The sequence below is a fragment of the Dichomitus squalens genome, assembly GCF_000275845.1.
Source record: "Dichomitus squalens LYAD-421 SS1 unplaced genomic scaffold DICSQscaffold_67, whole genome shotgun sequence".
Classification (NCBI taxonomy): domain Eukaryota; kingdom Fungi; phylum Basidiomycota; class Agaricomycetes; order Polyporales; family Polyporaceae; genus Dichomitus; species Dichomitus squalens.
Genome location: NW_006766949.1, coordinates 109,009 through 129,294, shown reverse-complemented (window position 1 = coordinate 129,294; position 20,286 = coordinate 109,009). Strand labels below are relative to the sequence as shown.

General features: G+C 54.2%; 6 protein-coding genes across 6 annotated transcripts; 4 read left to right on the top strand and 2 right to left on the bottom strand.

The window, feature by feature from the left end:
• The first annotated feature begins 634 nt into the window (after positions 1-634).
• Positions 635-2,086, top strand: DICSQDRAFT_140931 (mitochondrial glyco protein). Its single transcript, XM_007370420.1, has 7 exons — positions 635-849; positions 942-1,054; positions 1,122-1,180; positions 1,235-1,382; positions 1,439-1,591; positions 1,651-1,767; positions 1,826-2,086. Exons 1-7 carry the CDS (start codon positions 684-686, stop codon positions 1,871-1,873), a joined length of 804 nt encoding a protein of 267 aa, XP_007370482.1. The 5' UTR covers positions 635-683; the 3' UTR covers positions 1,874-2,086.
• A 3,413-nt stretch (positions 2,087-5,499) lies between these two features.
• Positions 5,500-7,975, bottom strand: DICSQDRAFT_150218 (MFS general substrate transporter; the record flags this gene model as incomplete). Its single annotated transcript, XM_007370419.1, has 15 exons — positions 5,500-5,681; positions 5,741-5,871; positions 5,929-6,024; positions 6,078-6,113; positions 6,182-6,366; positions 6,420-6,459; positions 6,510-6,579; positions 6,636-6,841; positions 6,899-6,970; positions 7,089-7,127; positions 7,184-7,204; positions 7,259-7,301; positions 7,366-7,416; positions 7,656-7,761; positions 7,820-7,975. The coding sequence occupies 15 exons, from the start codon at positions 7,973-7,975 to the stop codon at positions 5,500-5,502; spliced, it is 1,434 nt and encodes a 477-aa protein (XP_007370481.1).
• A 704-nt stretch (positions 7,976-8,679) lies between these two features.
• Positions 8,680-11,560, bottom strand: DICSQDRAFT_183604 (uncharacterized protein; the record flags this gene model as incomplete). The annotated part of the gene is made up of 10 exons (XM_007370418.1): positions 8,680-8,757; positions 8,823-9,032; positions 9,091-9,358; positions 9,437-10,014; positions 10,072-10,311; positions 10,361-10,519; positions 10,570-10,884; positions 10,938-11,232; positions 11,303-11,474; positions 11,530-11,560. The coding sequence occupies 10 exons, from the start codon at positions 11,558-11,560 to the stop codon at positions 8,734-8,736; spliced, it is 2,292 nt and encodes a 763-aa protein (XP_007370480.1). The 3' UTR covers positions 8,680-8,733.
• Positions 11,561-12,079: 519 nt separating this feature from the next.
• On the top strand, positions 12,080-14,209 carry DICSQDRAFT_140930 (uncharacterized protein). Its single transcript, XM_007370417.1, has 5 exons — positions 12,080-12,341; positions 12,394-12,541; positions 12,603-13,045; positions 13,103-13,683; positions 13,844-14,209. The coding sequence occupies exons 1-5, from the start codon at positions 12,158-12,160 to the stop codon at positions 14,030-14,032; spliced, it is 1,545 nt and encodes a 514-aa protein (XP_007370479.1). The 5' UTR covers positions 12,080-12,157; the 3' UTR covers positions 14,033-14,209.
• Positions 14,210-15,792: 1,583 nt separating this feature from the next.
• DICSQDRAFT_174569 (uncharacterized protein) lies at positions 15,793-16,814 on the top strand (the record flags this gene model as incomplete). The annotated part of the gene is made up of 3 exons (XM_007370416.1): positions 15,793-15,940; positions 16,038-16,523; positions 16,597-16,814. The coding sequence occupies 3 exons, from the start codon at positions 15,793-15,795 to the stop codon at positions 16,812-16,814; spliced, it is 852 nt and encodes a 283-aa protein (XP_007370478.1).
• A 408-nt stretch (positions 16,815-17,222) lies between these two features.
• DICSQDRAFT_140929 (RNA-binding domain-containing protein) lies at positions 17,223-20,286 on the top strand. The gene is made up of 9 exons (XM_007370415.1): positions 17,223-17,544; positions 17,645-18,516; positions 18,580-18,673; positions 18,728-18,886; positions 19,005-19,158; positions 19,222-19,592; positions 19,664-19,814; positions 19,869-19,907; positions 19,965-20,286. Exons 2-9 carry the CDS (start codon positions 18,428-18,430, stop codon positions 20,054-20,056), a joined length of 1,149 nt encoding a protein of 382 aa, XP_007370477.1. The 5' UTR covers positions 17,223-17,544; positions 17,645-18,427; the 3' UTR covers positions 20,057-20,286.

The window sequence follows — 20,286 nt, the reverse complement described above, 5'->3', positions numbered from 1 at the left end:
GACGTTATTGTCCTGTCGAACGGGTTGCTGACATGGGGAGGCGCGGTCGGACGCTGTTGCTGGCCAGACAGCTGCAGAGGGGTTTTGTAAGATGTTTGGGCTGTGTACGATTATCATATTTGGGTTGTGCAGAGTGGCTCCGCCATGCCCGTAGCTACCTATTTTCAGTTCTGTCTGTGTTCCCTGTCGTGCCTCGTTTCTCGGTGACATGTCTATGGTTTCTGGCTCGATGTTGTACTGCTACAAAATTGCGCATCGCACAAACTGTCTTCATGTACACCCCCAGAGTACGTAGAAGCTAGGACTTTGTGGATGATTGCTCAGATTGGCTTGTATGTGCCTCCATCGCGGTAGAACTTTGTGCTGTGTTCGGTCGTATATTCGCATTAATAGTGGTCGCAAAAAGTAATACACGCAGCTTTTTGTGGCTCACGAACTCACTGGAAACCTGCTTCCGCGTACTTACTTGGTACCCGTTCCTCGGCAATCATGAACGACGGTAAACTCGGGAAGGGGCCGAGTTTGTTATTTTCCAGGGCTGCTGCCAAACAAAGACCCGAGACACCCCCGCGCGCCTATGCAGTTCGAATATTTGGTGTCGAGACGCGCCGTGGCTTCTTTTCCAGCTCCAGCTCACACACCCCTTCCCATCGTTCTGCTCGACGTTCGTGTCTCTGTCTACCATGTCCGCCCTTCGTGCTCTTCGTCAGCTCACCGCTTCGTCTTCTCGGTCGCTCGCTGCTCGCTCAGCGACACGTGCCGTTGCTCGCGCTACTGTCGCTGCGCGCGTTGCGCCTGTTGCGTCAAGAGCGTTCTCCGTGTCTGCAAAAAGACTTGGCGAGGGTGCTTGTGAGTATCCTTATCTCAACTCGAACTTCCGTGGCTTTGCACGGCGCAAGCGTAGGGTACGCAAGAATTGCAGATATTGACAGTTGTTGCAGCGGACGTTGCTCTCACGCAGAGGCTTGCGGAGGAGCTCAAGTACGAGACCGAAGCCGCCCCACCGACTGAGCCCGAGTTCTTGAAGGCATTCAAGGCACAGGGCACCTGGTCGGTGAGTCTTTTCGCTTTGAATGCGTCGTGTGCGTGAGACTGAACTTGGTGACGAACATCGCGCGCAGATCGAGGACACCCCTGGATTGGATGAGGTCACTCTCACTCGCAAATTCGGCAACGAAGAGTGCGTATTTCGCAATTGATCCGAGTGCTATATATTGACTTGCTGGCTCTTCAGCATTCGCTTGATCTTCTCCATCGCCGACATCCAGACGGAGCAAGAGGCCGAATTCGAGGAGGGCCAGGAGGGTGTTGAGGAGGGCGCCGAGGATGCTGACGCACCCCTTCACGCCTACCCTATCCGTTGCTCCTTCTCGTTCACCAAGGCACGTATTGTGACTTCTGTACGTTGCCTTGGCGCTTGCTAACGGCGTCTGCGTAGGCTTCCACCCCTGGCGCGCTCACCATCGACGCGATGTGCCAGGAGGGCACGTTCGTCATCGACAACATCTCATACTACAGCGACGCCAAGGTCGGTACCGAGCTTACCGCCGAAGCGGACTGGAAGCGCAGGGGTTACTACCTCGGCCCTCAGGTGAGAATAGGCGGTTGTGACGTCATGGTGTAGTCGCGCTCACCGTGAACGCATTCCAGTTCGACACCCTCGATATCTCGCTGCAGGACGAGTTCGACAAGTTCCTGCAGGAACGCGGCATCAACCAGACGCTCGCGTACTTTGTTCCCGAGTACGCTGAGCACAAGGAGCAGAAGGTCTGTCCATGCGCTTCGCACATCCAACATTGATCTGACCTTCTGATCTGCTTTGTAGGAGTACGTCAGCTGGCTGAAGAACGTCAAGGACTTCGTTGAGGCATAAATGCCTCCCACGTTCTCCTAATGGATAGCCTCTCTAATGCCCTTCCATGCGCATCCTCACTATCGTAGACTGACCTGGCCGTCTTACTCACCCCCTGACGCCCGTAAAACATTGCCGTTATAATCCACGTGGTAGTCATGGCCTCCGCGCTTAATATACACCTCCCTTCCCTTCCACCTGTCAGCGTCCAGTATAGATGGACAATTAGTCGACTCCGAAGACTTGATGTGACCCGCAAGGCCCGAGCCTGATGTGGGCCTTAAACCGCCGGAGTATGCTCGGGTATATTCAAAGGTGGCGTCCGTGGGTATTGCGCAACTTAAGGTTTGCATGTGGCGACTACGATTGCCCTTGAGGAGTGCAGTGCTCGAACCTCGTTGAACTGTTTATCCGTCCTGTCCTCAAGCGACGCTCTTGGAGGCGGAACTTCATCGCTCGAGGTCGAATCTGCTTGAGCTGGTCTCCGACGAAACAATGAATGTGCATGTGCAGTAGTACGGGACAGAGACGATACTACCACTTGGGGCCCTGGTAGCCATTACAGAGTATGGATCTCTGTGCCAGGTCATCCGCAATGGTCTCGAAAGCTCACACCACCAAGAAACTTTGTCTTCCTTCGCGGTCGCGCGTCCAAAGTAGGTTTTTTCGGCTGGAGGACCGCCGAGGGCCCAGGCCGCCTTCACCTGAACAGGGACTTGATCCTCCCATTCGAATAATTACTTAAATATCGATATACAGTACACCTACAAAACCTCCGCGTGTAAGTAGCGGAATCTGTCAACATGGCTTCAACACAGGGGTTGGGCAGGGCTCTCCTTATTCATGCGGACTTCACATCCCGTCCTCGGAGAAAACAGGCGGTTGTGGCTTTGTTCCTCACCGACTATGCTCCGCGGCCTGCCGACCGTAAAACGAAGCATTAGGGCCTAGAAGCTCCCTCCGGAATCACTGCTCCACAGCGCCAACCTATCCCGCTCGGCGTCCATTACGCGAGCAATGGGTGCCAGTGTGCGCCCACAAATGCTACGGGTGCAAACGGACCCACTCAAACGGTATATCATAGCTCTAGCTTAACTCTATTACACGTATCGGCGTGATACAGCCTAAGGTCAGTCATCCTATCTCAGCCCCAAATTCTGCAGATTCCCGTTGTCCCTGAAGTGCTTCGGCACGGCACTGTTGATGCAAGGACTAAGCCGTAAACATCGCACACCAAACTCCCGAAGCATCTCCAAAATACTTCTTAAGCTTGAGCTCCCGGAGCAGTGTGTTGGACCGTCTGTGGTCTATGTATGTCACTTAGTACCTTGGTATGTTTTTCTCTGCATGAAAGTGAAGTTGATCGCATTGACCCGTGTCTTCCAACCATTCGAGACGGGTCCAGTAGGAGTCCGTAACTGCTCGTGCCTTCACGCCGCTGTAGTGAACATGTCACACACAATCATCTCATAACGATCCCCGACGCCTCACCCGAAACGATGGCCCAGAAAGCAAATACGTACCAGCGTTGGCAGACGCACGATAGCCGAGGTATGTTTTGACGCGATACTCCGTACACATTGAGGCTCGACTCATGCCCTATGTTAGTGTGCAAGATGTCGTGATACGCGGAATCCACGCGATAAAGCCCGCCCCTGCGGACAGTGCATTCGACGCAGAGAGGCCGGCCAGTATTCGGATTGTGCATTGAAACTCAAGGAAGGGGGCAGCAACTGCTCTAGAGCTAATCTTCCCACAAGCTGGATCGTGAAAACCATACCGTAACGTCTGTGGTATATCTTATGGCGGACGGACACTGCTGATCGTAATTCCCACACATTGGGACGTTGAGGAGACGAAGTGCGTAGTTCAATGGGATACATAGCCTGATCTTCATTGCGCTGATTATCAAATACCACCAGAGAGCGCGCAAAGCTGCTCAGAATCCGTTTGCGAAAATTAGTCGGATTGTGTCAATGATACACGCAGCGGCGTCAAGCGTCCAGTCTTGTAACTCTTCGGATCTGGGGTTCAGTTTCTCCAGAGAAGCTCGCCCCAGGTTTGCCACAGAACCAAAGCCAGAGCGCTGCAGGGGACAGAGCGCAAATTGGGCGGAGCAGGCCATCTCAGAGCATTCAGGACAGTAGGAGAAGGGGGGATATCCAGGATCCTGGGATATCTCTACCACACGTTGCAGAAGGCGCCTGCAAATATCTGGCTAAGTCACTGCCCCCTGGTAGCTAAAGTAGCGCCGTCAATGTCAAGGGCAGACTCCGAACGGATACACGTGAGCTCCGGCCGCGGCCCGGTTGGCCTGGGAGCGTAATTCTTCATGTCTCCCATTGCATATCTCGGTTGAGTCGATCCTGAAACTTGCTGGTTATCCAGCTGTACACCATGCGTTTTCAACGTGTACGCATCAAATCCTATCAGCCCGCTGTCTTTGTGTGTGCTAGGTCAGCGAACCACCGGTCTAGGGTCTAGGGATGTATAGCATCCATCATGGTTTATCGACAGGCCGTAACGTGCGCTCCTCTGCCTCTTTTCGCAAGTCTAGGTTTGACAATGCTAGCGTATATATACAGCAGTCTTTTACGTTTCATTCGGTAGCTCTCATCCCATGGACAACGCAACTAGCCAGGCTTTCCTCCCTACATGGTCCCTTCCGCAGTACCTTGCATCTTTCCCTGACACTGTCATGTCGTCCTCAAACCCAGAGCTCGGGGTAAACCCATATTTCACTTTGAATAGCATGTGCTATATCCCAGGTGCGTACTCTGTAGTATGATATTACCCTCCAGTGTTAAGCGTGAATATGGGTAGATATCATGAGTCGGCTCTCTATCATTCAAGAACATATGGATGCCATTGCATGGGAAATAAGGCACATGATACAAACCGATGGCTCATACAGCACTGCTGGCGGCGATGTGGAACCCCCAACCATTGCCGGTGCTCCTCGCAATACTCGAAAGCGAGTACGGGCCGCTGTTAGTCTTTGGTTTACCAGACCATGTTGGAGTAGCTTTCGCTGACTTACGGCGTTTTAGTGCACAAGCTGCCACGACGCGCGAAAGACATGTGGCGAGTCTCGCCCCTGCGCCCGCTGCAACGAGAAAGGCATGATATGCGAGATTCGCCAGCGCAAGAGACCGAAGACTAGGAAAAACCAGGATACTGATTCAGAGGAGACATTATGGCGCGAGCGCGATCTCTCGCAGTATAGGTTGCCAGTGGCTGGAGGTAGCGTGCTACAGACGTGAACATTCTTGGTCACGTCAATGCTGTACCGGGCTGTGTAGGAGTGCTATGTCCATAGTATTATTGTAGACTGTACTCGCCAGGAGTCCAAATCAGGATTGCGGCATTGCTGTGTTAGATTTGCCGAGGTTGTGACCTAGTCTGTGGATTGCGAGCACCGTGCTGGTCAAACACCTCACATTGAATTGAATCGAGGACGTAGTGATGCGGCACATTATGGTGCCTCTGGTGATATTGCAATCGCATGATCATCGCGAATGTGTATTCGACATGACGTAAGGCTGCAAGTCTACGCAAGATCCTAGACTGGCTCTCCCGCTGGTTTTACTGTTGCCGATTCAATTGGTGCGGTTACTGCTGTAGCTCGGATAATTGAATTTCATATGTTACTTACCCTGCCGATCTAGACTGGTATTGTCGGTAGCCGGCTGTTGTGGCCTATGTAGTCTTGCGGCAAGCTCCCTAGCCTCATGCGCGTACCGAGAGCGATTCCGTAACTCCGGTCCGTATCGCACGAATATGAAGGGAATCGGTATGAGAGCGAGCGAGATAAAGCCGAAGATGGAGACTGGCGTGGCGTATGAGAACAGGGACCGAGGGTGAGATTATAAGAGGATAAGGACGTACTACCCCACTCCGTGCCCACGTTATCGGTGATGGTGTGGGCGACCACGGGGAATATCGCGGCAATGATAGACCGAACGATCGTATTGGCCGAGGAGGCGCTAGACGCATACAAGGTGAACGTGCGAGAGACACTGCCAATGGTTTGTAAGTGAGTCGGGGAAGATGCGCGGGTAGTTTCCGACACTTACTATGCAGTGAATGCAAAGAACATGCTCAAGGTAGCATATCCGAATGGTATACCCGCAAGTGCTGGGACTATCCAATGTGTTCCCGGTCCGCTCGACCTGGAGGAGTTATCAACAACCTCACGGGCATGTCAGCTGATCGTTCTACGCACCAGGCGAACCAAAACAGAGAGGCGGGGAGGAGCAAACTAGAGTATGGAAGCGCGAGCAACGCCAATCAGAGAGGATGATCAAATGAAGTGGGTGAAGAAATCACCATGCAGGGATGACTATCTTGAGCTGAGTCTCCTCAGCCGGTAGGTTGGTATCGATCCGCTCAACAATCGGTACGCGCATGCGCTCCGAAATCTTCAGCATGGTATCGAATGTAACGACAGATAGTACCATCCCAAACAGAACGAAGAGGAACATGAGGCCACAGAGTTCGAACGGAATGTCGTGCTGAGGAGTAGGGTTCCCACCAGTTAAGTGTCGATGACGACGGGAACACGTACCTGCACGAAGAACACGACGGAGTACATTTCAAAGTAGAAGCTGCGATGCCATCAGATCAGTTATTTTGAGAGCTTCGACTGGATACATACTAGAGGATGCCGTAAGTGATACTGATCCATATAGTAGCGCCTTGTAGGATAGGCTCGTACAAGATCATCTCTGTATCGAAATTCGGTTGTGAGTGTTGTCAAGTGCATGACTACGGTTGAACCCACTGAATGGTCGCAAAATGCGTCCATGTATGATCTCTTTCATCGTCATAGGATACATTTCATGAGCTGCGACTGCGTTCACTCTCCCTGATTTTCGCAAAGCACTGGCGCGCTGAGCAAGTATCTTTGGGGAATATGTCTCCGGGAAAACCCAGAACAAGGGCCATATGGCGACACTGAAGAAGAATTGAACCTTCAAAACCCATGACCTTCAAGACAAGTCAGCGCTAAGTTGCAATAGAGTGTTAGTGGGATACGCGACGCACCCGTGAGTACGTGCTGCGACAAAGAATCCAAACAAAGTCGCCAGGCAGGGGGCAGTGAACGCACACAACGCGCTTCAGGAAATAGCAGCGGGTGTTTAGAAACCTAGCAGAATAGCTGAAGTGTGATACGTACAAACGCCTTGTAGCTATAAGACGGTCAGCATGAACACCACAGCGATGCACATGTCACTTACAACGGCCGAGTCCTCGTAAATCATGTGGATATAAGCTGCGAGGCCTAGTTCAGTGCCACGACGCCGAATCGACTGACTGCAACCTGCGTACTCTGCCATAACCGCCGGACCGCTTTGGGAGATTAGCAATCACAGACTTCCCGAGCATGACAAAGGTGAAACTCACTTAGTGAGAGCGGCAGCGGTAGCACATCCAGATATGAATCGGACTAAGCCGGCCTCAACATGCGTCAACTTTCGCCTACAGCGCCAGTGGTACAGAGAATTACTCACAGACAAGTATGGCAGCGATATTCGGGATGAATGCAGAGCAAGCGGTGCTCGCTGAGATAGTCTTAGATGTGAAGGAGCAGACTGCTGACATCATTGTAACCGAGCTCACCGATCATAATCAACTGGGATATGTTGTAAGGCAGTCTTCTCCCTTGCAACTCACTCGCTGGTCCTTAAGCGAGTTCAGTAGACCCGACTTGAGCTTGGTGGATGCGAACGCTTACCCCCTTATTTATAGGTCGGTTATCAGCTTAGGAGTGTGATGTATGAGTTCAAGCAGGAAGACGCACAGTACAAGGGACCCAGACCAAAACCAAGCACATACAACGTTAGACCCAAGCTCGAGACATCGGCACTGATACCATACTTCTCCCGAAGTTCTGGTTCTCCGGGAGCCTAACATCAACCATACCCATCAGTACGAGGGCTTGGACAGAACGTGAGAGATGCTCACATAAAACGCGGACCCGAATATACCGGAGAATGTGTAGAGACTAGCGAGAGCGACAGTAAGATGCTTCTTCTGGACGGACCAATTCTTTGGGTCGTCTGGGTCGTCGTGCTCGAAGGTTATGATATCCTCTGGAGGCTGATCAGCCTTGTCGCTCATGGGCACGGAGACAATGGTGGAGGGAGGAGACGGGGACGTCATGACAGTTAGAGAGATTGTCCACACCACAGTATTCTTATACGTATGCGGCAGGGAATGATGGCGCGAAATGTGGAACCCATCCGAGCCAATGTTGGACCTGCAATCGACGCTACTGCTGGCAGGTATGAACAGCTCGGGTTGACAAACCCCGGTCACGATGCCCGAGGTTATACAAGGTGGTGCGCGGACCGGGTGAGTACGTGGTGGCATCCACATGTACTCACGTACATAGGAACATCCTGTTCACAGCGACGCATCAGCTACAAGAAGCCCAGTGTTTCGTCTTCGCCGTCTTGAACGATTTACGAAGTACGCACCGAATTCCTATACGTGCGAGTTGCGGGCGGCAGGTGACCACTCCACCTCGGGCTTGGGGCAATGCGTCCACCGGCAACGGCAACAACTCATTTGCCGAGTGCCTCCGCCACTCGTGACTAGCGTTGGTCAGTGCGAGCTGTCTGTGTGCTTCCTGAGGCCTGAGGCCTGAGCTGTGACATGACTGATCTTACGGAGCAACCACGGGGAGAGGAAGCAACATTATCGGCATGATTGCGGGACATACCGCGGAAGGTGTTGTACGCATAGTCACTCAGCAGGACTATTCACACCGTCCTGCGTTACACGATCTCTATCAAACAGCGAAACAAATCTCAACGCTGAGAGGACATCAAAAAGGAATACCATAAATACACAACATCCGCTAATGTACGACGCTTTTAGTTCGTCTGCGCGCCAACAGCCTACGGCCACACCATTTCGTTAGCAATATGCACCAACACACCGGCTGCAGAGGAATAAGGCTCACCAGTCGCTTCAAATGCTCCATGAAGACCTGTAAGCTGACATCGTCCGTGAAGATCGCCTGCCCTGCGCCTGCCCCCGCCGGCGTGCCGTACATGCTCGCAGACATATGCGTCGTCGACGGATTGAGCTTCGACAGCAAGAATCGGGCCTGCGAACCACCCTGGTCGCAGACGATGTACCGCGGAATCGGGAAGCGGTCCGCCAGGAGATCCTAGACGTAACTCCGCGTCAGCACACAGAATAGAACAGAAGATTTAATCACGACGAACCTGAGCGTCAGCGACAGGGGCCTCGAGCAACTCCTTGAAGTTCTCGTAGCCCTCCTGGTCCTGGTAGCCCGCCTTGCGCCACTGCGCGATCGTCTCTCCATGGAAAATGAGGATGTGGAAGAAGGTATCGAGGAGGAGGATGACGTCGGGCTTGATGGACACGCTGTCAAGCAGGACAGGTTGTGGGGGCACGTCGAACGTGTACGACATCAGCGTCGGCTGGATCATGATGAGCGAGTTGTTCACGTCCTCCTCGTTCAGCACATGCCTGCCAGTGAAGGTGTGACCGTCGTTAGCTCACAAGTCTGGTCAACCAAACGGGAGGAATCGAGAACGCATGACGCACCGGTAGAACGCCGTCTCGTCAGGCGAGTTGTTGAATACCTGCAAGAACTGACTTCTCCGCAGGTGGAACATGAACTGCGGGTAGATGCTGAAGTTGTCCGTGAGCCTAAAGCTCGTCGGATCCTCCTTCCTGTAGTCCGCGAACTTCTGGCACAGCCGGATGAGCATGCGATCCAGCCAGCGCAGCACGTCGGGCGAGTCGTCAATCTCCGCCTTGAACACGGCGATGCGCGCCATCAGCACCGCCGCCGCCTCCTGATCGAACGACGCGGCGATGCTCGGCGAGCCCGCCTCCGCGAAGTTACGCGCGATCGTCGTCACCCGCAGACGGTACTTGCCGCTCGAGTGCTGGTAGTGCGTCACAAATTGGATGAGTCCACGAGACCCGGGTTGCAGGGGCTGGCCGGCCGGAGTGACCACTTCGAAGTACACGGCCGCAGCGGTACGAGGGTCGACCGAATTGATCTTCCATGCCGAGGTCTGACCGATGCCGATCTCTGTTTCGCCGACGCAAGGCGACTTCTTGGCCGCAGAGATACCGTGGCCAATCATTCCGGACACCTTGAGCTCCTTCGTCGTCTATTCGAAAACTTAAGCAAGGCGAGACATCGGAGTGAGGTACACGGGACCACCTACCTGAACGTCGAATGTCGCGTTGAAACCCATCTCTAGGAACCCTCCAGCATCCTTGTTGAACATGCGCAGGAAGCTCTGCTTGAAGATCGACGTCGCGAACGAGTCGGACAGCACGATCACACCGTTCGTCGAGTTTGGCATCGACTTCATCTCTAGCAGACCAACCTGGTCCAAGCAGCCCGCGAACAAGTCGATCACGTGGCCGTTGTTGGACGCCCTCTTAGCGAGGCCCTCATAAAACTAGCACACAATGAGAATATGAGGTGACGTCATGTCAAGAGACACATACCTTCGATGCCCGCTTGAAGTGCTTCGCGCTATCGCGGTCGATGTCGTGGTGAGAGCGAATGGGTTCCTTGAGCTCGTTGCTGACGACCAAACCGGGACCCTCAGTGGCAGGACCCCCGGAGAAGACCATGATGCGCGCGCCAGTGTTGGGGAAGGTCGTCTGCCTCACTTCAGTATCTGTCGTGAAACTTGGGCACAGTGTATGCTCACCTCGAGGAGACCAACCGCAACGCTAACGGCTACACCAGTGCAGCGCAGAGGACGCTTGTCGTTCGCGACAGGCCAAGGGTCACGAGACAGGGACTCGAGGATGCCCGTCAACTGGAACTCGCACTGCTGAGCGGGCATAAGGAACCGTGCGGCACCGAAATTCTGCGCAGGGAGCGGCTGGCCAGGGCGGGGCGCAGCACGGTTTTGCGAGCTCAGGCCGAGCATGTCTTGGATCTGCTTGGGCGAGTACTCCTTCCCACCGCGGAACACGTACGACTTGCTACATTCTGCATATCCGAGCTCGTGTACTTGGGTCTGGTCACAGGTATCGATGAGGATTCTGAAGACAGAGATGTGGAGTTACATACCATTGTGCCGAAGGTGATCAAGCCGACAAGGGCGTATGGGGGAATCAAGCTCAGGCTGACGACCAGCGCATCCCGAAGAGCCTTCAAGTCCTCCTCGTCCAAGCAGGTATCGACCACGAACAAGAATATGGGAGGAACGGTCGCACCACGTGAAAGCGTGTATTCGATCGTCGTGAACTTGGGCAAAAGCTCGGAGGGGAGATTCGTGTTGGAGATGTCCTTATAGTGAGGGGGAAATGCGTTGCGCTGCAAGCAGAAGGGACATATCCAGAGCTTGCCGCGGATGTCGATTTGGCTACGAACGAGATGAATGGGATGCGAATGGGATGCAAGCTGGGTAGCGGGAACAGAATCCAGGTACACACCAGTATGGGTTGAGGACTGCGCGGCATGGCGGCTTACATGTAATAGGCTCGTAGAGGATCTCCGGAAGGTCTTCGCGAACCTTGATGGGTGTGTATAGAGCAGAGATAGGGACAACCGTGCGTGTTGCCTCTATCCTGGAGGAGGGCCAGACGTTCCACGACAAACGGACGCCTGCAAGCGGGATTTCAGCTAATCGCACCGGGTAAGTCAGAGCAGTCATGCTCACCATCTCGCTCTTCTACGTCCTCAAAGTTCATGGCTCGCGCAGATGATGGTAGTTTCGTAGAACGTGTAGGTTGTGCAGGCGCCGATGACGGCTCCCTCTCGCCTTATAGCGGAGTTTCAAATTGCTAACCTCCACGTCGACAGTACTGTTTGTATACTTCGTGCTTCTTGTATTCCTGCTTGACTATTCATAAATGTGAACATGCTGACGTATCCCACTCAACTTCCAAGCCGTGAATTGCAGCTCGTGCCGCAAATGATCCCGTGTATGTAGGCTTTGATTGGAGGATCGTCGCATGCATTAATTGAGACCCGTATCACTGCACCCTTGGCTTTTCCTGCGCGACTATAGGTCGATTTCTCACAAGAAGGCTTAGGACGTCCCTAGACTTCTCAGCTTTGCACGAGCAAGCCCCGAAAATGCTCCATACAGCGGAGCCGCTAATTTCGGACATGCAAGTCAAGATCTAGAATTGAAATGGCGTTATCTCCCAAAGATGGCACCGCGAATTCGGGTTCTCCCTCACAACATTGTCACCGTCCGGACTCCGCGCACCACCACCAAGAGATGATGTGTCGCACATCGCTACATGCTCGCTCCGAGAAGCTTTGACTCTCTCCAGCTCAACATGGCTGCGTTCTACGAGTCGCAACTTGTCATTTTCGTAGCGGCCTCCGTAGTCTTCTTCGTGGTAGAGAAGAACTTCCTGCGCAAGACTTCGTCTCAGGGTAACTCCGCGGAGCGCAATGCACCGCCGTCTGTGGTTTCGGGACTATCCAAGCGATATCTGTTTGTCTATACCATCATCATGGGTAGGTCTGGCCCGCTGGACTATGCCGATGTTCGCTGTGTTGACGTCTTCAGGCGCGGACTGGTTGCAAGGGCCTTACATCTACTCCGTTTACCGAGAGCAACATGGGCTGCCTGAACGTTTAGTTGCCCTCCTATTTGTTCTCGGATTCCTGACTGCGGGTGTGGCAGCTCCCTTTGTTGGTGTCTGGGCCGATCAATAGTGCGTCGTCTCTCCACTTTTTCAAAGCTCAGGCTCAGGCTCCCTCGTTTGTTGGGCACAGCGGTCGCAAACGAACTTGCATGCTGTTTTGCTTGACCTACAGTGCCACATGCACGCTGATCCAGTTCGATGCCCTACCTCTCCTGTTCGCCGGACGTCTATTGGGAGGCTTCTCGACCGCCATCCTGCTTTCTGTTCCCGAATCTTGGCTAGTTGCCTCTGCAAACAGCCTGTCCTTGTCATCCCGAGACTTATCGACAATTCTCGGGCGTGCGACCCTTGCGAGCAGCGTCACGGCTACTGTGGCTGGCGTAGCTAGCAACAAGCTGGTCGAACGCACCGCGCTGTTCTCTTCGACATTCATCGCTAGCGGAGCCTTGCTACTACTCGGCTTGGTCTCGATAGGCATGATATGGTCGGAGAATCGCGGCGCAGTTACATCCGAAAGCACGGAGGTTCTCGATTGGAAACGTGTAAGCGAAGCATGGGGGATCGTCCGTGCCGGTATGTGGTTCTCACTACGCGCCGTCCGTCGAAGGTGACACTCACTGCAACTCATAGACAAACGATTGCTGGTTCTGGGACTGACGCAGACTATCTTCGAAGGGTCGTTGTACCTATTTGTCTTCCTCTGGGTTCCCTTCCTGCAAGGATCCAAGCCAAGTACCGGTACTCGCACCCACGCTCTACCACTCGGCTACATCTTCTCTTGTTTCATGATATCCATGACACTCGGTTCGATCATCTACACCTCCATCATCTCGTTATCCCGCCTTGATTCTTCGGCTTCCTTCAATGACGCCGGCCCATCTGCATCACTGTCCGACAGCGTGGCGCCCGAAAGCGAAGTCCATCATCCCACCACTGACAACCATAACGATGATCGATCTTCCGCGACTTCTGCCCGGCGTTCCCGTAGTGATTCCTCGCATTCCGCGCACGACCGCACGATCACCCTGCACGCGAAGCTGAGCTCGGCGGTTTGCGCGGCGAGCGCGCTCGCGCTCCTCGTGAGCGTGGTGGACGTGCGTGAGCATGAACGATTCTGGGCATTTTGCACCTTCGAGGCCTGTGCCGGGATATACTATCCTGTGCAGGGCATGCTTCGCGGGAGACTCATTTCCGACGAGCATCGAGCGACGGTACGTTGCGCTCATCTACTTCATAGGACCATGGTGTCTGATGGATACATAACGGATTGTGGCTTGATCGGTACACCTTTGGATTACGCCGGACGACACTTCTACGACGTCGACACCTTGTTGGCCCCTGTTCGCCTCGGCTATCGACTCGCGATGGTAGATGTCGTCCCTGTTCCGCGTACCGTTGAACATCTTCGTTACCGTCTCACTGCTGACAGGAGTGTCGTCGGCGAGAAGGTTCGTACTCTCTGCATGTGCAGGACTGCTTCTTTGTTCCGCGGTCGTTACCGCCACAGTGCTTGTTCGGAGCACCCGAGGCGTTCCACTTGCAAGTCTTCGCGCAAGCTGACTACCATTGGCCATATGGATCACGAGATTCCCGTGTTGCCCGATATGTCGTCGGGAAGAGCACATTGATGATTCCTACATAATGCAAATGACACGTCTGCCTCGTTGCTCGTCTCACTACGTGGCTATGTAGCTTCAATACTCGTTCTTAACAGCTGCTTTCTCTGCTATTTGTTGCAACCCACCTCCTTTCCGAGTAGGGGGGCGAGATGTGATCTTCTCGAGTTGGTGGAGGCCTGAGGGATGACGTGACGGGATGCCATGAGTTCTAGAGGCACTGCCAACAGAGCTCCCGACTCATGATTCCGCAAATGCCACCGCGTCTCGATGTCGAACTTACTCCAACTGCCAACCGACCGCGGTCCTTGGCTACGTTATAGGCAAGAGGGAGGGCTATAGCTATGAGAGCTGCATCTTGAAGCTCCGATCCTCCAAAAACGCGCTGTTGGTACGTTGTCAGCGCTTTTTGGACTTCACATCATTTGAAATCCTTTGACGTTCAACACTGCTTGTAAGCCACCGTTTCATTTCGGCGCGGTAGACGCTGTGCCAGGTACTGAGACAGGGACCATCATGTGTCTTACGCTATTCCCAATACCTATCTTCGTTGTCACGCTATGGTCACTAGGACGACAAAGGACGACACCATGCTACGCGTCGAGTTTCGGCTTGTAATGTGGTCTCAGGTCCCTTCTCTCATTCAAGCTGCGTTCAGTCCTTATTCTCGACGCTTGACTCCTATTCAAGGACATGACGGACTCGCAGCCACTATTTCTCAGTGGCTATATTACGGATATTATCGAAACCTGATCAAATTGACAATCCCAGTGGACCCACAAGACGGAGGAAGCCTTGATGTTGATAAACCCGCAACTTGCCACTGCTTCTCGATGAGAAGTCACCTTTCTTGGACTTTTGATATGCAAATCGGTTTCAAGTGTTGCGCCCAGAAGAGCTCGGGACGCTCGAGCCAAATAGGGATCCTCGAGGCAGTGCGCCGCTAGTTGACGGGATCTCTTCTCGCAGCAACGCTACTGTAACGTCTTAGACGCTCCCTACCACAACGTCGTGCATCACTTCTGCGGCGTCCGAGCCTTTGGGCGCTGTTTGCCAGGCGAGCACAGCGAAGATCTGGAGCCCGCCAGCGTCGCAGTCCGAAACATGCTCGCTGTCACACTCTGGCTGCTCGTTGTCCATAAGTATACATACGACAGTCTCTTCTCCTCTCCGGTCGGGGCACAGCCTACTACCATATTGCGGATGTGTCAATTGGTAGATCACCCCTCGGGAATGTAAGTGGTCGAGCTCGGGATTTTAATGATCATCAAGTGGAAACTGCCGCTGGGTCACTGATTGTCCCGCATGCATGAACTTGTAACAAGGCGTCAGGATATCGCTTGGAGAATGTTTCGAAGCGAGGAGACGAGGGTATGTAATGGTCTCTGCGACACCTTTTCGCTTCCCGAGGAGCTTGTTCCCTTCCTCCCATCTACGGTACTGTGTTAAATGCTCGTTCCCGTAGCTGCTCCCCACAACTCCCCTAAAATCCCCAACAGCCTGTAAGTCATTCCTTTTCTCCAACAATGCGAAGGTGGATGCTAACTACACAATTGACTCTGCCCTTTTTTCGGGATGATGCCGACCGCTTGGCTCGTCGACGACCGTCATGTCATGACTGCTGCGCCTCTCTGTGGATTATGGCTTTCTGACGCGTGCTGTCATGCTCGCGCGGGGACGACACGATAGACAGGATACATTGTCATGAGCGGCCTTAGTCATCTGCTACGCGTTGATGACACGAGCTCGAGGCTCGTGTATAACGGCTCTTGGGCCCCGGGCAGCGTGAGCGATGGTGTCACCATCCACACCTCCACTTCCGCGGGCTCGACAGTCAAGTTTGCGTTCAATGGTGCGTTCACTGCCCGGCCGCTGTTGCGAGTCGGCGATTTGCATTTCGCCCTCCGAGATTTTGCTCCAATAATGCTAACAAGAGCATGGAATGTCAGGAACATTTGTGGCCGTATATGGGGTTATCGATGGCGACTCGGTGACTGCGTCCTTTGCGCTGGACAACCTACCTCCAGTCAGTGCTAGTGTCCCGCAACCACCTGAGAGCACCACAGAGAACTGGCCTTTCTTTTCCACGAACCCCCCACTAGACCCCGGTCTTCATGAGCTAACTGTCATCATCAACGACGGCACGTTCAACCTGGATTACGTCCAGTACGTGACGCTTCCTGGCCACTCCGACTCTCCTGGGGATTCATCTCAGGTCCAGGCGACCTCTTCATCTTCCACCTCGTCATCATCAACGAGCTCCTTAATACCCGCTCATAGCCAATTGCCACTTGGAGCAATAGTTGGTATCGTTGCGGGGGCGGTCTTGTTATTGGTCATCGTAGCAGTCGCGGTCTTTGTGCGCCGGCGATCCGCGCGGAGAGTGCGGCATGTGAAGCTCGACTCGGAGAAACCAATTGACATCATCTATGATAGTGCGTAGCCTCCCATAAAATCATAAATTGTGTCTTGGTATGTGCGAGCATAGCACTGACACCTTGCTCAAAGCCGCCCGCCGCCCTCTTCGACGATTCTCGTTGAGTCGAGTATACCGTCCCACGCCCCCGCGTTCAACGCAGAGCTCCAAAACCGCAACATCCTCGGCCCCCACATCTATTACGCAATCATCCGCCATGTTCACGTCCGTCATCATGCTTTCGCCCGTGCTCTCTATGGTCTCCGAAGAATCTGGACACCCTGAACACGACGCGTCAAGTTACGTGTGACAGCTCGGCCGCTGGCCGCCTTCTTTACCACATTCTTTTCACAGACCTTGCTATAATCTGGCTTAATACTCCGGACTCCTGGACTATCACCTAGACCTGTATCATGTTATGTGTCCATACTGCGCGCGTCTGCTGGTCATATCACCAGCCACTGTATATTAACGAATGTTCTGTATTATAATGTTTCATGCATACCACATATATGTCATTCCAGGATCTGAATGCTTTCATCATCCTGTCGGTCTTCAGTGACAACTATCTCGGGGTGATGTCAATGTTGTCGAGTGTCCTCTGACAAGTTCAGGCGTCGGCCTATTGCCAGAATTGGCAAGCGACATTTTTAAACCCCGCGCATGGGCAAGCGCCAATGCAAGGAGGGCGAAATTCTTTGCGGTTACGTCCCACACACTTGGCTCTTCCTGCCACCCATCTCTCCTCTCATCCTCAAATCCAGCCAATCTCAGACTCACCGTCTTCTGTGGTCATCATGGACGTAGACATGAAGCCAAAAGATGAGGTCGAGGAGAGGAAGGAGCGTGAGAGAGACCGGGAGAGGGATCGTGAGGCAGATCGCGATAGGGACCGTGACCGCGACAAGGATAGGGACAGGCGCGACCGCGACAAGGAGCGGGATCGCGACCGTGAACGCGACAAGGACCGCGACCGCCGTGAGCCCGGTCGTTCTCGCAAGAGCGACCACTGGGAGCCTGATGACAGACGCAACGGCGACGTGAGTACCACAACTGTTGTCCTCATGTTCTCCATTCCTTCCCGTCATATGATGGTACTTCTCGAGTACCCTTTCGGTTGCTGATGCATGTCTACTTCAGCGCCGCTCCCGCCGTTCTCGGAGCCGTACTCCTCATCGTTCTCGTTCTCGCCGACGGTCAGGCTCACCTCGCCGCCGTCGTCGTTCGCGCTCGCGCTCACGCTCTCCGCGCAGCCGTAGCCGGTCTCCAAGCTCACGAAGTCGCGACAGGCGCGCAACCGAGCCGTTTGCACGCTCTCTAGGTGGTCCGATGAACGCGCCGCACGAGGAAGCAGTCGAGTTCGCCAAGGTATCGAAGCGCGAGAACCGCGTCTACGTCGGCAACCTATCCTACGACGTCAAGTACCGCGACCTGATGGAATTCATGCGGGGAGGTGGGTTGGGAGACCTTAGAGCTTCAACTTCTTTTGGCTTCGTTCGGGGAGGTTGGGATTTGGTTACGGGATTGGTATTGGCGCCGGTCATCGGAGATAGGAGGGGCGTTACTGCAGACGTGGCAGCAGTGTCGGGTCAGGCCAAGGTAGAGGCTGAGGATGCGGATGATGCAGAGGCCCTTGGATGCACGAGAATCGACGGAGACACGACTCGCGCCGCCCGAACCGCGTTCGAGGCAAGGTCTGACGGTTCATGGTCACGGTTACGGTCATGGGCACAGGCATGGAGTAGAAGCCGTTGCGGCTGTGGTCCTGGTTATCGGAGCGGTTGGAGTGAGAGAGGGGCCCCTGGACGCACCGCTTGGCAGCCTAGTCACCGTCTCAACCGCATGCACCGACGTCTTCCGCGGAGTTTGGAGTTGGAGTTTCTGGTTCATTGACGGAGTGACGACTTGAAGGATGGTTTATTGATGGGAGCTTTCTTTTGGGTTTGGTTAGCTGGTGAGGTCCTCTTCGCCGAAGTCCTTGTTACACCAACCGGTGTTTCGAAGGGATGCGGGTGAGTTTTAGCCCTTTCTCCGAAGTGTGGTGTTAAACCCTGCTCAATCGAAACGTCTGTCAGTATCGTCGAATATGCCTCTCAGGAGGACGCACAGCGCTCAATCCGCGAGCTCTCTGAGCAGCTCCTTTTGGGCCGCCCGGTCTTCATTCGTGAGGTGAGCGGCAGCTAACTGTCGCAAGCATACGATGACACTAATAAGCTGCATAAGGATCGTGAAAATGAGTCTCGGTTCGGTGCTACGCCCGTTCCGGGCAAGATCGGTATGGCGATGGCTGGACAGGGGCTGAACGCAGTCCCGCCACCGCGCCCGCCGTCTCACAATTACTTCACCCATTCGAATCCAGGCAATCAGCTTTACGTTGGCAACGTGAGTTGTGTTCAACTGTCACAGATTTCCGGTGCTCTCTTCCGTCTGCTGTTCCTGCAGTTCCTCGTTCTCGTTGATCATGGATCATTCGCTCACACTATCATCACTTGCATCGCAGTTGCCTTACCAGGCTGGCTGGCAAGACCTCAAGGACCTCTTCCGCTCCGCCGGCAACATCATTCGCGCGGACATCAACATAGGCGCTGACGGCCGACCCAAAGGCTCCGGCACGGTCATTTTCGAGACTGCCAAGGATGCCCAGCAGGCCATTAGTGAGTGCTGTCCTACTCATGAAACGATCATCATAATACTCACCCATGCTTGTATTCATGTAGGCATGTACAACGGCTTTGACTGGTACGGTCGCACCCTCGAAGTGCGTGAGGATCGCTACGCCGGCCTGACCGGCCCTGGCTCGTACCGCGGCGGGCCCCGCGGCGGGCTTCGCGGCGGAGGCTTCCGCGGGGGCTTGCGTGGAGGCTTCCGCGGTGGCTTCCGTGGCGGCTACGCTGGTGGCGGTGGCCCAGGTGCAGGCGGCGGCGGACGCGACTTCTCGAGCCAGGACCTGTACGCGGACTACTCGGGTCCGGACCAGCCGGGCAACCTGCGTCTGGGCGCGTACAGCGACGGCGGCGCGTATGGCGGTGCTGGCGGCTTCGGCGCAGGTTTCGAGCCGGAGCCGTCGCAGCAAATCATGGTTCGCAACGTGAGTGCTCGCAGACGTTTAGTGTGATGAGCGTGTGGCTGATGAGGGACTTGTGTGGGACGGAACGTCAGTTGCCGTGGTCGACTGCGAATGAAGACTTGGTCGAGCTGTTTGAGACGACCGGCCAGGTCGAGCTCGCGGAGATCTTGTACGAGGGTACGCGCTCGAAGGGTTGTGGTGTTGTCCAATTTGCTCAGGTCGCGGAGGCGGAGACTGCGATTGGTGAGCGTTAGCACTGCATACAGTCCCATTCCTGTTCTCATGTTATGTCCCCAGCCAAATTCCAGCAGTACATGTACGGTGGTCGGCCACTCGGTAAGCTGACTTGTCATTCGGAAGCTTGTTCCCTCGTGCTGACTTGGTTTTGCGCAGACGTGCGATTCAACGACCGCTGGCACACGTTCTCCCCTGGGGCAGCGAAGGGTGGCCAAACTGTGCCCATGCAAGCGGACGGCGCTATGTAACCACTTTTGGCAGCGTTCTCCTATGTTCTTGTTCTGCGTCGGTTGTGTTCTAGGGGAACCATGCTACCCACCCCTATGTATCTGCATCATACAAAAGTGCCGTCAGCGTTATCGTTCGGTCCCTATATACTTCCTGCCGTCTTCCATCTACGTACATTACAGTATCGTGCACGTCAGCATGCATATGCCAACATTGTGTGTATGGAACGAAGAATAAACATGCAAGTCTA

Bases quoted from the DNA above. Each gene is read 5' to 3' on its own strand.
- DICSQDRAFT_140931 (XM_007370420.1), top strand. From the start codon at position 684: ATGTCCGCCCTTCGTGCTCTTCGTCAGCTCACCGCTTCGTCTTCTCGG. The intron at 1,055-1,121 runs GTGAGTCTTTTC...CATCGCGCGCAG, and splicing joins AGGCACAGGGCACCTGGTCG to ATCGAGGACACCCCTGGATT. The intron at 1,181-1,234 runs GTGCGTATTTCG...CTGGCTCTTCAG, and splicing joins CGCAAATTCGGCAACGAAGA to CATTCGCTTGATCTTCTCCA.
- DICSQDRAFT_140929 (XM_007370415.1), top strand. From the start codon at position 18,428: ATGGGAGCTTTCTTTTGGGTTTGGTTAGCTGGTGAGGTCCTCTTCGCC. The intron at 19,593-19,663 runs GTGAGTGCTCGC...ACGGAACGTCAG, and splicing joins AGCAAATCATGGTTCGCAAC to TTGCCGTGGTCGACTGCGAA. The intron at 19,815-19,868 runs GTGAGCGTTAGC...TTATGTCCCCAG, and splicing joins GGAGGCGGAGACTGCGATTG to CCAAATTCCAGCAGTACATG.
- DICSQDRAFT_140930 (XM_007370417.1), top strand. From the start codon at position 12,158: ATGGCTGCGTTCTACGAGTCGCAACTTGTCATTTTCGTAGCGGCCTCC. The intron at 12,542-12,602 runs GTGCGTCGTCTC...TGTTGGGCACAG, and splicing joins GGTGTCTGGGCCGATCAATA to CGGTCGCAAACGAACTTGCA. The intron at 13,684-13,843 runs GTACGTTGCGCT...TCGCGATGGTAG, and splicing joins CCGACGAGCATCGAGCGACG to ATGTCGTCCCTGTTCCGCGT.